The sequence below is a fragment of the Lampris incognitus genome, chromosome 1 (assembly GCF_029633865.1).
Source record: "Lampris incognitus isolate fLamInc1 chromosome 1, fLamInc1.hap2, whole genome shotgun sequence".
NCBI classification, from domain to species: domain Eukaryota; kingdom Metazoa; phylum Chordata; class Actinopteri; order Lampriformes; family Lampridae; genus Lampris; species Lampris incognitus.
The window spans coordinates 26,244,761-26,258,185 of NC_079211.1; the positions used below are offsets into that span (position 1 = coordinate 26,244,761).

General features: G+C 43.5%; 1 protein-coding gene across 5 annotated transcripts in view; it reads right to left on the reverse strand.

The window, feature by feature from the left end:
• Positions 1–4,052: 4,052 nt before the first annotated feature.
• The window catches only part of LOC130122884 (protocadherin gamma-A11-like), a 311,235-nt gene continuing 301,862 nt past the window's right edge, over positions 4,053–13,425 (reverse strand). For all 5 annotated transcript variants that reach the window (XM_056292059.1, XM_056292209.1, XM_056292140.1 and 2 more), the window contains exons 2-4: positions 12,338–12,396; positions 8,589–8,686; positions 4,053–6,780 (exon numbers count right to left, since the gene is read on the reverse strand). In XM_056292059.1, coding sequence (XP_056148034.1) covers positions 6,500–6,780; positions 8,589–8,686; positions 12,338–12,396 — 438 coding nt within the window. In that variant the 3' untranslated portion in view covers positions 4,053–6,499. The remainder of the gene's footprint in view (positions 6,781–8,588; positions 8,687–12,337; positions 12,397–13,425) is intronic.

Consider the following 13,425-nt stretch of genomic DNA (forward strand, 5'->3'; position numbering starts at 1 on the left):
TCCTAATCCTGTCCTTCTTCATCACTCCAAATGAAAATGTGATATGCAAATGCAATATGCAAATGAAGATGCTGAGAACTAAGCATAAAAATGCATGTAACACCGGGGATAAAGGCTTCCATGGTAACCGGTGACGCTGGGAGAGGAAGGGTAGAGTAGTCGGCTATTTTGGATTCATGAATCTGTGGTTGTGTTGATGTGTAGTGACAGGACACTGGATGTCATTTTTATAACCCAGTCTCACAGACAAAACACATCCATGTCTTATTCACATTTCCCAAATTGTGAATATTCTGTCAACAACATATGAAATGTTTAGTAGCCATTCTGCTACTATGAATCCCTATAAATCCCATTTTCAGCGGTCAATGTTGTGGGAACAAGGAATTTTCATCTGGTCAAAGCGACCTGTGTTTGTTCAAAAATGCTAAAGCAGGAACAAGTGGACCACATAGCTCAAAAATACAGTAAATCACATGGTGGTGTTGACCAATTACAGGAAACAGTTATTGGAGCCACCCTGAGGGTAGGATAAGCAGTTCAGAAAATGGATGGAATGGATAGAAATGAGCTGTTGGAAGGGGGAAAATCCCCGAAAGATGCACAGTATACGGCAATGTCTTTATGCATGCTCAATTATCCAGGTAAGAAAATCACGGAAGGTAAATCCGTTCATCTGGACACATTTATTGAGAGAGAAACATTTCATCACTCGTCTAAGTGACCTCTTCAGTCTCAACTGACTGCAGGTATCCCCACCTTTATAAACAATACAGTGGCATAATGACCGAAAACAACTATCAGTTTCATGTGCAAATTGCTGTGACCATTAACTAGTTTCAATGGCCATGTGTACTATTCACAGAGGATTTGGGTATGGTTGCAATCACAGCATTGTAAGATTGCAACCATTCCCGAGATTGCAACCCAGGTAAGAAGTCAGATTGCTGTGACTTGTACATTGGTGAAACCAAACAGATGCTGGCCAAGAGGATGGCGCTAATGCATCAGGCCAGGACTCTTGCAGTCTACACCCATCTACAGACCAATGGCCACTCTTTCAAGGGTGAGGAATGCTGGTTTGAACAGGGAGTCAAAGAGGACATCTATGTGAAGGGGGAGCGACCATCCCTGAACTGAGGGGGGACCTAAGAGTACATCTGTCACCATCTTACAATGCTGTGATTGCAAACATTCCCAAATCCTCTGTGACTAGTACACATGGTCATTGTATATTTAGTTTGGATATATGTGTTAGTTTGGATATGTGTGTTCTTGTAGTTTTTGGATATGTTTTTGTCTTCGTGTTGTACTGCTGTGAGCTGGGGGAAACGGCATTTCGTTTCATTTCATGGACGCAACTGCATGAAGTGAAATGACAAAGTGTTCCTGATTCCCGTCCCTGATTCCTTATTGCTGATTCCTGTAACTAGTTAATGGTCATGGCAATTTGCATATGAAACCAACTGTGGATGTTGGGTCGTTATGCCACTATATTGTTTATAAGGGTGGGGATACCTGCAGTCAGTTGAGACTGAAGAGGTCACTTAGATGAGTGATGAAATGTATCTGTCAATAAATGTCTTGTTCAGATGAACTGATTCAACTTTCTGTGAGTATACGGCAATGATCATGATTTAAATTGACTAAAATTGACTGAACATTTAGCCTTACACCCAAACCTAACAATCTGTAAAGATAGTACTTAACTTTTGATATGTGGCTGGTGCACAATCGTAGGTATGTGACAAAACATTGACTGTGACTGCATTTTGGAAAACCTCAGATTGTTGGCCATCATTGATTTATGGGAACTGCAAATAAATTGTGTATGAACGCTTTGTCTGTGTTACTGTTGCATCTGTATGTTCGAGTATGATGTTCATGTTATGTAGGGTTGTGTAGAGGATCATTCACCAGATGAGATTTTTGCCGTTGAGACCTTTCAAAAGCTTCCATAAAAACCGTGCCTGCTATTCTACAACTCATATTCTGTTTTTATTCTCACCAATTTCTGTTGATATTCTGTCTTTCAGCGATGGGAGTCTTGGATAATGTTTGCTTCTCCAGGCAAGAGCTAAATGTTATGATATCTCCTAATATTTGGCTATTGCCTATTGCATCAGAGAGGACGTGACCCCTGATTCATGATCAGCACTCACATCCCTTCTTCCATCCCCCTCTCTCTGCACCACCGTTCCCTCTGTTTAGTTTAGTGACGTCCCAGTGGCTATTTATAGAGGTGTATCTGTTATTGTGTAAGGCCTTGTGTAAGCATGCAGAGCTGGGTCTGTCTACCATACAGAAGACAAGATAAACCATGGGGTCCTAGCAGGTCTCAGACTAGTCAAAGAGAAACTAAGCTCAACTGTAATGAACACCAGGAGAAGGAACTGTATCACTGTAAACCCTACTCCCTGTCAGGCTGCGTTATGTCACTGTAACTCTGCAATGTTAGATAAAACGAGATTAGGTAATCTTTATTATCATGGAGTTTTTTTTAAATTTTTTAAATACACATCAGATGCTTGTTGTGCATCCTGTAGGATGGTGCGTTAGTGCAGATAACTGCAGGGGTGACAATTTACCATGCTATTTTACTATTTTTAAAGGCAAATCATGGTTTGACAAAGTTTTAATTGTTTTCCCCCTTGTACTAGATAGGAAAGAGAAGATTAGCAGGAAAAACAACATGCACAGCAGATTTGAGACCAGTATCTCACATTTTGACTTGAACCAAAGCAGCATTAATCAGTTGAGTCCCCAGGGTGAAGACATTGTTTTAACTCTCTGTGACTGACTGAAAAAAGAGAGTTGCTGGGTAGATTCTGGCTTCACCTTTGTTTTATAATTAGCCCTTCTGTGCACTGACCGGCAAGAACGAACTGGCTGCAGTCCCAAAATCAAATGATCAGCAACAGTAAGGATGCATCTTTCCTGATCTATCTTTATGTCAGATTTTTTGGAGTCTTTTTATTATTTTTCGAGATACTTTATTGATCCCCGTAGGGAACTTACGCTCTGCATTTAACCCATCCGAGCTGTGTAGCTAGGAGCAGTGGGCAGCCACCGTGCAGCACCCGGGGGCCAACTCCAGTTTGTCCTGCCATGCCTCAGTCAGGGGTATAGGGGAAACCAGTGCACCCGGAGAAACCCCACCACAGACACAGGGAGCACATGCAAACTCCACACAGAAAGGACCTGGGATGACACCCAAGGTTGGACAACCCCTGGGTTCGAACCCAGGACCTTCTTGCTGTGAGGTGACAGTGCTAACCTGGGGCAACGTGCCGCCCAAAGACCCGCCGTTTGTTTTTGCAACCACTGTCAAAAAAACACGCATGCAATAGAAACCTGTATTCAGTTCAGGTAACTGTCTAATCTCTAAAAAGATATATTATACTGATTATCTACCCTTCTTTGAGTAAGCATGCACTTTGAAGGTACCTATTTGAAGACAATTTCACTGTTAAAATTTAGTTTAACATATCAAGCAAGCTGTGGTCATGCACTGCAGAAAATCATGACTCGTTGTAGATTGTGGTTTGACTGCGACAGATGGAGAGGGCTTTCCTGTTTTATTGTCACCTGATAAACTCCCCATTATCTACTGCATGATGATCAGGTGTTATATAAAGGTTTACTCAGTCTACGCATTCACTCCGAGCACTGACATGTCTCCAGTCTGCTGAGGAAACATGGGAGCCTTGAATCTAATCTTCTTTCTTCCTGCTCTCTGCTCATTCCATCCTTAGTTTGTTTTCTAGCCACCAAGGACACTTCAATGGGATGGAGCAGAGGATTCTGGGATACGGTGGGCGTGCTGAAGGCTGCTGGATGTGGGTCACACTTCGAAAGCTTCGAGAGACATTTCCAAATTCCCTCAACTGGAATTCGTCCACATCTTTGACTGTTAAACACCTATTTTCCACAAGCAAGCAATTTCCAATTATGAATGTAATGAAAGGATCAGAGTAGCATATTCATTTTTGCAAAAACCAGTGCATGTAGTGTGGAGCAAAGTTAAGGATACACAAGGTTCTTTTAAATGATTTCAGAATCTTTTTATTTGAAATGTCAGTGTTCAAGAGAAAATAAAACAGCAATATAAATATTAGCATAAAAATAAGAGTAACACGGGGGGTATAGCATGGGGGCTAAGCATTTCATAAGAAAGATAATACAGCAGGATAGAATAGTATTAATTCAGCAGCGGACGGACTTACACATATATATTTATAATCATTTGTTCATATGGACAGAGAGAAAGAGAGAGGCATTCTTTCACAAATGCACAAGATAAAATCACAGCAAAAGAACCAAAAAAAGAGGCTACAGAAGGATAGAAACATTTCCAATATATATTTTTTTGTGTGTTTTGTTTAACAGGGTGATAAAATAGTAGCGAGAGGAAATGAACACAAAAATATGCGCACATATCACAATTTAACTAGTCTACGTGAGTCACTTTGTTTACTTATCATCTAAAGTTATCGTCTTTAATTCATTTATTTACAATGAAATGTTAGTTAGCTTCCATGGTGCTTAGTTACTACATTGCAACACAAACTGCTGAAGAATATCTCAGATTTTAGTTTTTTTTCTCCCCCCCCCTGGAGATTTTCTTATTTTTCTTGAAAAACAAATGCAACACATTCCAGTAGTAAGCCACGCCTTGTGGATGGGGACTCTTATTTTGAAAATGCTGGACGTGGTCCCTACTATACAAACAACTGGCTCATACCATCGACAGGACTAGTGTTTATTTACAGTGGGGAAGAGCCTTTGCGGGGACCGGGGGGGTGGGGGGGTGGAGTGGTGGAGTGAGTGGTAGAGAGCCCAAGTTTAGCATTAAAATGAACAAGGGGGAACTCTGAACCCCCTTTGGTCCATCTGAAGTGGTATCTCCTCTCAAACGGACAGATGTGCTTGGAATGGTTGACCGCTACGTGGGTCAGTGCATTAGAGGAACTTTAGGGGGGTGGACGAGACAACGGCGGTGCCTCTGTACATTCAGCGGGTTGAGCCAAGGTCGCTCTCCCACCCCTTTGTCAATGTAATGGTGCCACCCATGACCGTGTACCCTTCACCCCACCCTTTCCACACCCCCCCTTACCCCAGCCTGCAAGCTGCCGCTTCATGCAGTGATGTCTGGCCGCTGACTTGACAAACAGATGGATGGTAACGGAAAGACTTCATATCTTATATGAACAACTATACTTACCATGTCATTATCCTCAAAGGGAAAACAAAACATGTTATTGTCTCAGGTCATGAAATCTCATGAGCACTTCAGGATAGCGAGAGCAAATACTCTGTCAATGGCCCTAGCGGCCTACAAAGTGTCTAGAAACTTCTAAGCACTTAAGTTTACCACGTCTACATGTCTCCCTAAGGACTGAAGTGATTACTACCCCTACACGTCATCTCGCCTTTAGAATATGAACAGTGCATTTCTTATTGTTTGGCTCTCCAGGTGGGGCAGTGAGTGAGGGAGGACACAAGCTGGTTGGAGAGAGAGGGGAGCGGAGGGTGCGGGACAGCAGGATGCCCATCTGGGATGTTCTATAAGGGGCCAATGCCTGCTGATGTACCACCTGCACAGACAGTATGGCCTATGACAGCGCAACACCACACCATACCTCCCCATCATCCCCAGCCCTCTTTGCAGTTGCATGCTCAGGTCATATAAATCACAATAGATTAAAACATTATCTTTTAACTATCATTACAAAAGTAGATTTTGATTTCTGTCAGGCAAATGCTACATGTGCATTATTTTGACCTGCGTTTAGAAGGAAGATTAGAGGTTTGAGATGTTTACCTCCTTTTGCTTTTGCAATGCATAGTTCGCAACTCTTATACGTGGTTTGAACCTAAAGGAGCATGCAGAAGAGTGTTTAATACCTGTGAAACAACCTTATCCGTACGAGTTATGCTTTAGTGTCCTGCAAGGCTGAATCTATATAGAAATCTAATGGCAATCTAGCATACTTTACAATAATTTGACTTTCCACCTCAGGGAAAGGGCACAATAAATCCAACATGAAACACATTAAAAATGTCATTTCTGAATACATCACTGGGTATAGCCTTGTGACCTCAGCAAGGTTCCTTACACCGAATCTCTTTGTCTGGAGCAAATCCAAGGTCATTTGATTTAGCCAAAATTACAGCAACCCCCCACACCCCACAAAATATCTCATTTACCAACAACAATGACAACAGCAATACTAGAACTCCAGCAGAACACTGTTTCCAATAGTGATCAACAAAAGCCTTCAACACATTTGAATTCTTCGAGGCCCTCAAGACACTTTCAAAGAACCATCAACATCGTCCAAGTGGTCAAAAGTGATTCGCTGTCATTCATTATTTAGACCGTGGCTAATGTGGTTGACAGTTGAGCAGTAAGATACCTAAAAGAGGGGTATGGGGGGTTGATTTTCTCATTGGATCAGGCCAGGCATATCATTCCTCCCCCTCCGTTTATCCCTTTCTACTTCTTCTCCTTCTTGGTGGACTTCTTCTTGGAGGCAGGGGTCTGGGCCGCCTTCGGGGGCTCGGCCTGGACTGAGGCCTGGGGTGGGGGAAGCGCCTGCTGGGTGGCCTGCTGGGCGGCGGCCTGCTGCTGCTGGGGGTTGGAGGTGAGGGTGGCTGTGCTGCCAGGGATGTAGACGTTCTGGCGATAGTCGGGCACATGCTGCAGGGTGAACTGGGGGCTGTAGCGGGTGCTCAGGCCCATGGTACCTGGTCCCAGGGTAGCCGTCGCCTCGCTCCCTTTTCGGGAGAAGGGAGACAGAGCGGGGGATCGAGGGGGGGGGGCAAAGAGGAGAGAGAAGGATAGAACTTGTTAAACAACAAGATTCTTGCATGTTTTCATCAGACAACTATCATGTTAGAGGTGGAACTGAACGGAAGCCGAAGAAGCCGATGGTGCAAATTCATCATACATGAATGAAGAACAAGGGACACCATTGAAGTGTGAACTTTTGATGTGATCTTTTATTGCCCTGGTGAAACTAAGCCTGCAGACTGAATGAATGCTTTATGCAGAGCTAATTCAATCGAGCTTAGCTAAATCAAGCCCGGAGAGCTTAACTCGGAAAGAAACAAACAAAACAGAAGACAGTGTAACAAATGGTGAGAGGAGCTCTGATATTTTGTTTAGCATAATGGCACTCTATGCTTTTCTTTATGCATGTTTTTCTGCCCTGTGTGCTCTGTCTGTGCATGACATAGCCGCTCGGCTCATAATTCTCCCCCCAGCCCCTGCAATGCAGAGACACAAATGCTCCCTTCCCCCATCCTCTTACACCTCTCAGCCTATATAAAACACACACACAACAATCACCCTCACTGCATTTCTCTGTCAACAGCTGAAGCAACGGCTAACTATATTGTTACTGTTGAAACCATTTCCATATGGAACAACAGCACTGCTGCAGTGTGGTTTTGAAATAGCGAATCTTATAGCAAATCTACTATTTTTTTCCACTTCTGTATCAGTAGGGACTGTTCCTTATATCTGCCCTGACATACTGGTTCTCTCTATGCCCAAGGCAGGGCTTTCCCTCTCTTCATTCAGATGGAAAACTACACATCATGTTCGGTGCAGCATCCAGAAGGGGGATGGTGTGTGTTTGTTAGGAGGGGAGCGGTGATGTGTCAGTGGTTGACATAACAATGGAAACAATGACTTGACAATGATTTGACTGGCAACAAATGTTATTGAGTCTATCCTGTTGCCACGTCTGTAAATTAAACATTTGCCCATCAGCTATGTGTGTTACAGATGTTGACTCAAAAGGGGAATTTGATTTGTGTTTTTCTATGTTTAAATTGCAACAGCTCAAGGATGAGTCACTGTGTGTGTGTGTGTGTGTGTGTGTGTGTGTGTGTGTGTGTGTGGTAACTGCACCAGAGGAAGATTGCGGGGGGGGGGAGTGATGTCACAAAGCAGGTTTTCACTTTCAGTCTTAAAGGAGAATTCTATTGCTGTGTGTCACTCGCCCTCCATTTATAACACACTTCACATGGTTGCTGTGTACAGTGGAAATTTGCAGCTTGCTAATGTTATTAAATTAAATATATCAACTATAATATTTATACCTAGGATGCTGCTGGTAGCTACGTGTATTGCTTGAATATTGTTGGAACTTTCATTTGGGTACCTATTAACACACTACTGCAAGCTATGAGCACAGTATTTGTGTGTGTGTGTGTGTGTGTGTGTGTTGACAATGAGGCATGTAATCATCAATGCAGACCAAGAGGGTTTTATCAATGAGTCAGTTTGGCTAGATGCTCTCCAACCAAGCAGAAACAACAATGCCCTCATCCCTCACCCTCACCATCCTTGCCAAGACAGTCTGGGTGGGGATGATGGGCGTAGTTGGGGTATATTGAAGACCAAAGTGTGAATATACTGTTGAATGTGTTGGCATAGGATTAGTGCTGTTGTTTACTATTTATTCTCTATTACTGTTGAAATGTAAAGGGGCTGAGAATAAAGCAAAAGCACTGATGGGTGGGTGGAGACAAAGTAGGAAGTGATGACAGATAGGGTGAAGCGGTATGGTATTCACCGTTTGCTGCAGCCATCAAGGCCTGGAGCTGCTCTGCTTCAGTTGGGGGCTGGGGCCAGGGGCCTGTTCCCATGGCAACCTCAGGTCCTCCAGTTGCCCTGCAGCAAAAAGGACGGGAGAAGAAGAGTCATTAACTGGTAACCATTTTAGTTTTCTGCAGAGCCTTTGTTTGTTTCATTATGTAAAGGCAAGCGGCTGATGGCAAGGTACAAAGCCTGAGGAAAACTTAGCAATGAAAACAAATAGGATGTACCATATATATAAGACGAGGTGTGTCTCTCACACGTACATACTCAAACAGACACAGACAAGCTTCTGAAGACCTGTATGTGTCTGTGCAGTGTGTATACACTAGTTCACACACAAACAAGCTAGCACACACCAAACAGCCTCCACTTACAGGTTTCACCCTGCAAAACATCCATTCTCTGCAGCATGACCACTTGCACTAGGTAGTAAATCTGATTAAATGTTTAATGATACTTAAAGGAAACAGCTGCCCACATAGACACACAGACGCATACACACTGCGCCCAATGAGTGCTGAACATTTCCATCTGGGCCAAATTCATCTTCAAAGGCTTGTTTGTTTAAAGCCGCCAATTTGCATGTTGGGGGAACAAAGGCGAAAACAGACCTGCAATCTATTACGCTCACCTACATATAGCCATTCCCATAGCTTTAACAAAACACTGAGTCACACTGTCCCCCCCGACTTTGATCCTGTTTCCTGGCTGGTAAAGCAGAACCCACAACTTTTAAAATGTGTGGCTGTTTCAATTAGCTTTTAAAACTCAATATTTTATCTTCGTGTGAGTCTTGTCAGACACTCTGAATCTCAACGCTATCCCTCAGCCCTTCTAAACTGGATAACTGTGTGCATGTTGGACTCTGGTAATTTAACTATAGCACTTGGTAGCCCCTCCAGAAGGCCTATGGTGGCAGACCGTTAGCCCCAGGAGGTTGTGGATAAAAGGCTCTGGTGCAGTGTGAATTTCCAGAGAGGAAATCAATGTCACCTACGAGGTTAAAAGGACACTGGTTTCCTGACTATTATGAACTGCAGATATGAGAAGAAAGAAAAAAACAGGCAAATGAGAGTATATCCATATGTGAAATGAATCTGTATTAATGTCTATGACATGTGGTTGATAAGATGTGAGTGCTTCTTTTTTGGTCTCTTTTTAAAAACGGTTCAAAACCTCCAAGGTGAAAGAATTGACTTGGAAACTACACGGCGAGATGGAACAAGGAAAAGGCAGAGAAATATTTTAACACAAAATCAGAGACTTGCTCTAGGACGGGTTGCCAAGTCTCCCTGCCTGAAGTGGTTTTCGCCGAGGTGCCAGAGAGGAAAGGTTGAGGCGGCAAAACATGTGCATGCAGTGCCAGGCAACCAATGAGAAACAGACCGGGTCAGAATGTATTTGGTGGAGGCAGGGCAGCCATTTTGTGCCTCTTTTATGTCGTTGAAGATGAAATGAGATGCTTCGTTTAATCTCAATTAGCGTCTCCCCAGCTTTATCTCATCCTGGGGTTGTGCTAAGCACTTCCTGTGGTCAGGATTATCACTTCCTGTGGGGTAAACTCTGTGGTCCAGAGGGATGTCTCTGTAACCATGCACAACGCGGACATCTTATCTACGAGGAAACCTCTCCCAGAATCCTCTAGACACTAACTTTAATGCCACTTTGGACTGAAACTGCCAAACTATGTCACACTTTCTGGTTCTCAGAACTCAAAGTGTTTAGCCTGGAGTGAGAAGTTTACTTCAAAGACTTCTTTTCAGCCTCTGTCAAACAGCTAATATGATAAATCACTGGACAGCCATCTCCATTCTCTCTCTCCTGGCAGCCTTGTTTTGCAGTCGAAAAAAATCACATGAAAAAACCACATATGGTAACGTCTGGCTGCAAGCATCACTTGAGTCACAGACATACAACAAAGGCAACACTATATGGGAAGCCAGATCTCTAGAAAAGAAACAAAAAAGCTCTCAGGGGGGATGACTATATGCTATATTCAGTAGCACATACACTTGCAGAGCAAATCTACAAAGACATGGCACAGTGAAATGCATCACAATCCCTTCTATGCCACAGCAAGCATTGTGGCCTAAGCACATCGATCAACGAACCCCATCAACGTGTCGAAGGGACTAAGAGAAGCTAAGGCTAAAGCTAATGCTAAGGTACATCTAAACACAGCACAGCGCTTGACTGTAGCGTACTAGCTAAACATTTCCGTGCCCTCAACAGCTGATCTGGAGTCAGATCTAATTCCCACACCACCACTGAGCAGCGACTCAGCAAAAATCAAACCAAGATCAGCTATTAAGGGCAGAAATAACCACAGTGATCTATTCTATGTTGATACCTTGTCCCCCTCTTCGGTGTCCATCGAATGTGTGTGGCGTACGGCATGTAGGAACTAAAAACACAACAGGTTATACACTCTGCAAGAACTAGTCAGCCTTTGGCTACAGTTCATAGTAAGCCTTGCAAAAAAAGTTCGTTGTTTTAGTTTTCACTTGGAAAAATTTCATCTGTTACAGCCATCAAGCATTCCAGAGATAGGAATTTAGGTTTTTTTTTTTTCTTCTTCATTTATTTTCCCCCCAGGGAAATGGATTCTCTCCAATAATATACATGTGGTATTCAGAAATGCCAGCCACTGATGTTTTTTCTCCAAATACGAGTTTTTTTCCCCCCTCCAAATATGAGTTTGTTTTTTTTTTGCATGTATATGTGGCATTCCCCAGACTTGGAGAAACAGTCTCTTGACCCCCAGATGGTCAATTTCAGGGGGAAGGCTTGACTTGTGGAATTTGTTGTGCAATCATTGTTGTGGAAACTGTTAGAGCATGTGCATCGGTTTGACACACACAATGAGGGCCAAACAGCAATCAGACTAGCCACAAATACACACACACAGACACACACACACACACACTTATTTGGTTTACAAATGTGCTTAGATCTCATTTGCAATCACTGATGTTCCAATAATAAATTTCACGTAACCATTCCATAAAATAAACCAGAGCAAAAGAGAAAAAGAGCCAGAAACACACTCCCATCCCCCACTAGCTCTAGCCCTCTTTTCTCATCAGCAGTGAATGATGGCACACAGCCTCGTGGAGAGAGAGGGAGAGAGAGAGAGAGAGAGAGAGAAGAGGGAAGGGGGAGTTGGAGCTGTGGTGGCCATTTTATAAAGGAGCCTGGAAACAGGCAGAGTTGCTCATTGGCATGCAAACATCAGGAATCTGACTCACTTCGTAGTCATAAATTGACATTTGCACATCTTAGTATGTGACAGTGACTATCTGAGAGTTTTATTAAGAATTCGATTTAGATTGTTGTATCGTGACCAAGGTTTGATGTCTCATACTGTGGAGTCTCTGTCCTTTTCATGAAATGATATCTGATGTAATCGGTAATTTGCAATCTGGGTGTGCAGGCTGAGAGTTCTGTGTATTTGTATGACTGCAGTTGTCACTATCACACCCCCGACTCCTCTGTGTCTTCACCTTATCTCTCTTCCACCCTTCCACCTCAATAAATCTCAAAGAGCACAAAGACATGTCCTTGATGTCACTGGGCACTCTGTGTGTGTGTGTGTGTGTGTGTGTGTGTGTGTGTGTGTGTGTGTGTGTGTGTGTGTGTGTGTGTGTGTGTGTGTGTGTGTGTGTGTGTGTGTGTGTGTGTGTGTGTGTGTGTGTGTGTGTGTGTGTGCATCAGAAAACTCACCCACTAGGTCCAGGTCTCTGTCCCTGATTGAAGCGCCAGTCATTGTTGGGAGGTTTTTGCTGTGAAGAGAACAGAAAATGCAACATGAAATGTGTGCATGTGTGCAGCATGGCATCGCTGAGGCAGGTCGCTTCCTGAGATGTAGTATTGTACAGTTGATGCATTGGCATGTGCTGGTTGATGTCTGTGTGTATTGTGTATCTGCATGTGTGTCTGTTTGGGGGGGGGGACTTGACTGCCAGGGAGAGTGACATAAAAAACAGATTTCAGGCAACAACAGAAGTCTGTGAGCTCAGGCATCCATTTTGTTCTGGATGTGGCGGAGCATGAAATGCTGCTGTGGGACAGACACATAAACACACCAGGGCTGCACTTATAATTAAGGACAGGAACCTAAAATAAAATACATAAAGCCAGACCAAATCCAAAAAAGGAAAAAAAGGAAATAAATAAATTAGATATGGAATGGGGTAAGGAGGCTGTGCCGATAACCACACCACCTTATTAGAGACTTCTGAGCTTTTCGTAAATGTACCAAGGCACCCAGATGAGGGCTTATTGAATGTGATCCAGACATTCCAGCGACCTTACCCACAAGAAACCATCTCAGCTCACTTGAATCGTGCGCACAAACATGTGTCTTAAAATGCAGCTATTGGCAGATTGCAATTAATAGAGTCGAGACAAACAAATGAATACTCTGCATTCGTGACTTACTGCCCAAGGACACCTTGCACACACACACACACACACACACCGATGAGCCTTGTTGAGGGTGATACAGGGCCTTTCCCAAGACATGCTAATTGACAGACTGTGTAATCCAGAGGGCTTTCATAAAGACCTAATTGTTAGTTTGTCCAGAGGGGAAGCGAGCCCAAAGAACATAAGGCTGTTTGTTGTTTTGTTATTAAAACCACACAGAGAGATTTAGGGGGGAAAAGATGGTGGCCGAGTGCAAACGGAGCCTTTCTCACCACTCTTCATCTCTATACATGAGTGCTGCCTCTCTCTTCTTGTCTTCCAGCCCCTTCCACTTTCATCCATCTTTACCTCCTTGGCCCTCTCACCCAGTCCTTCCCATCTCT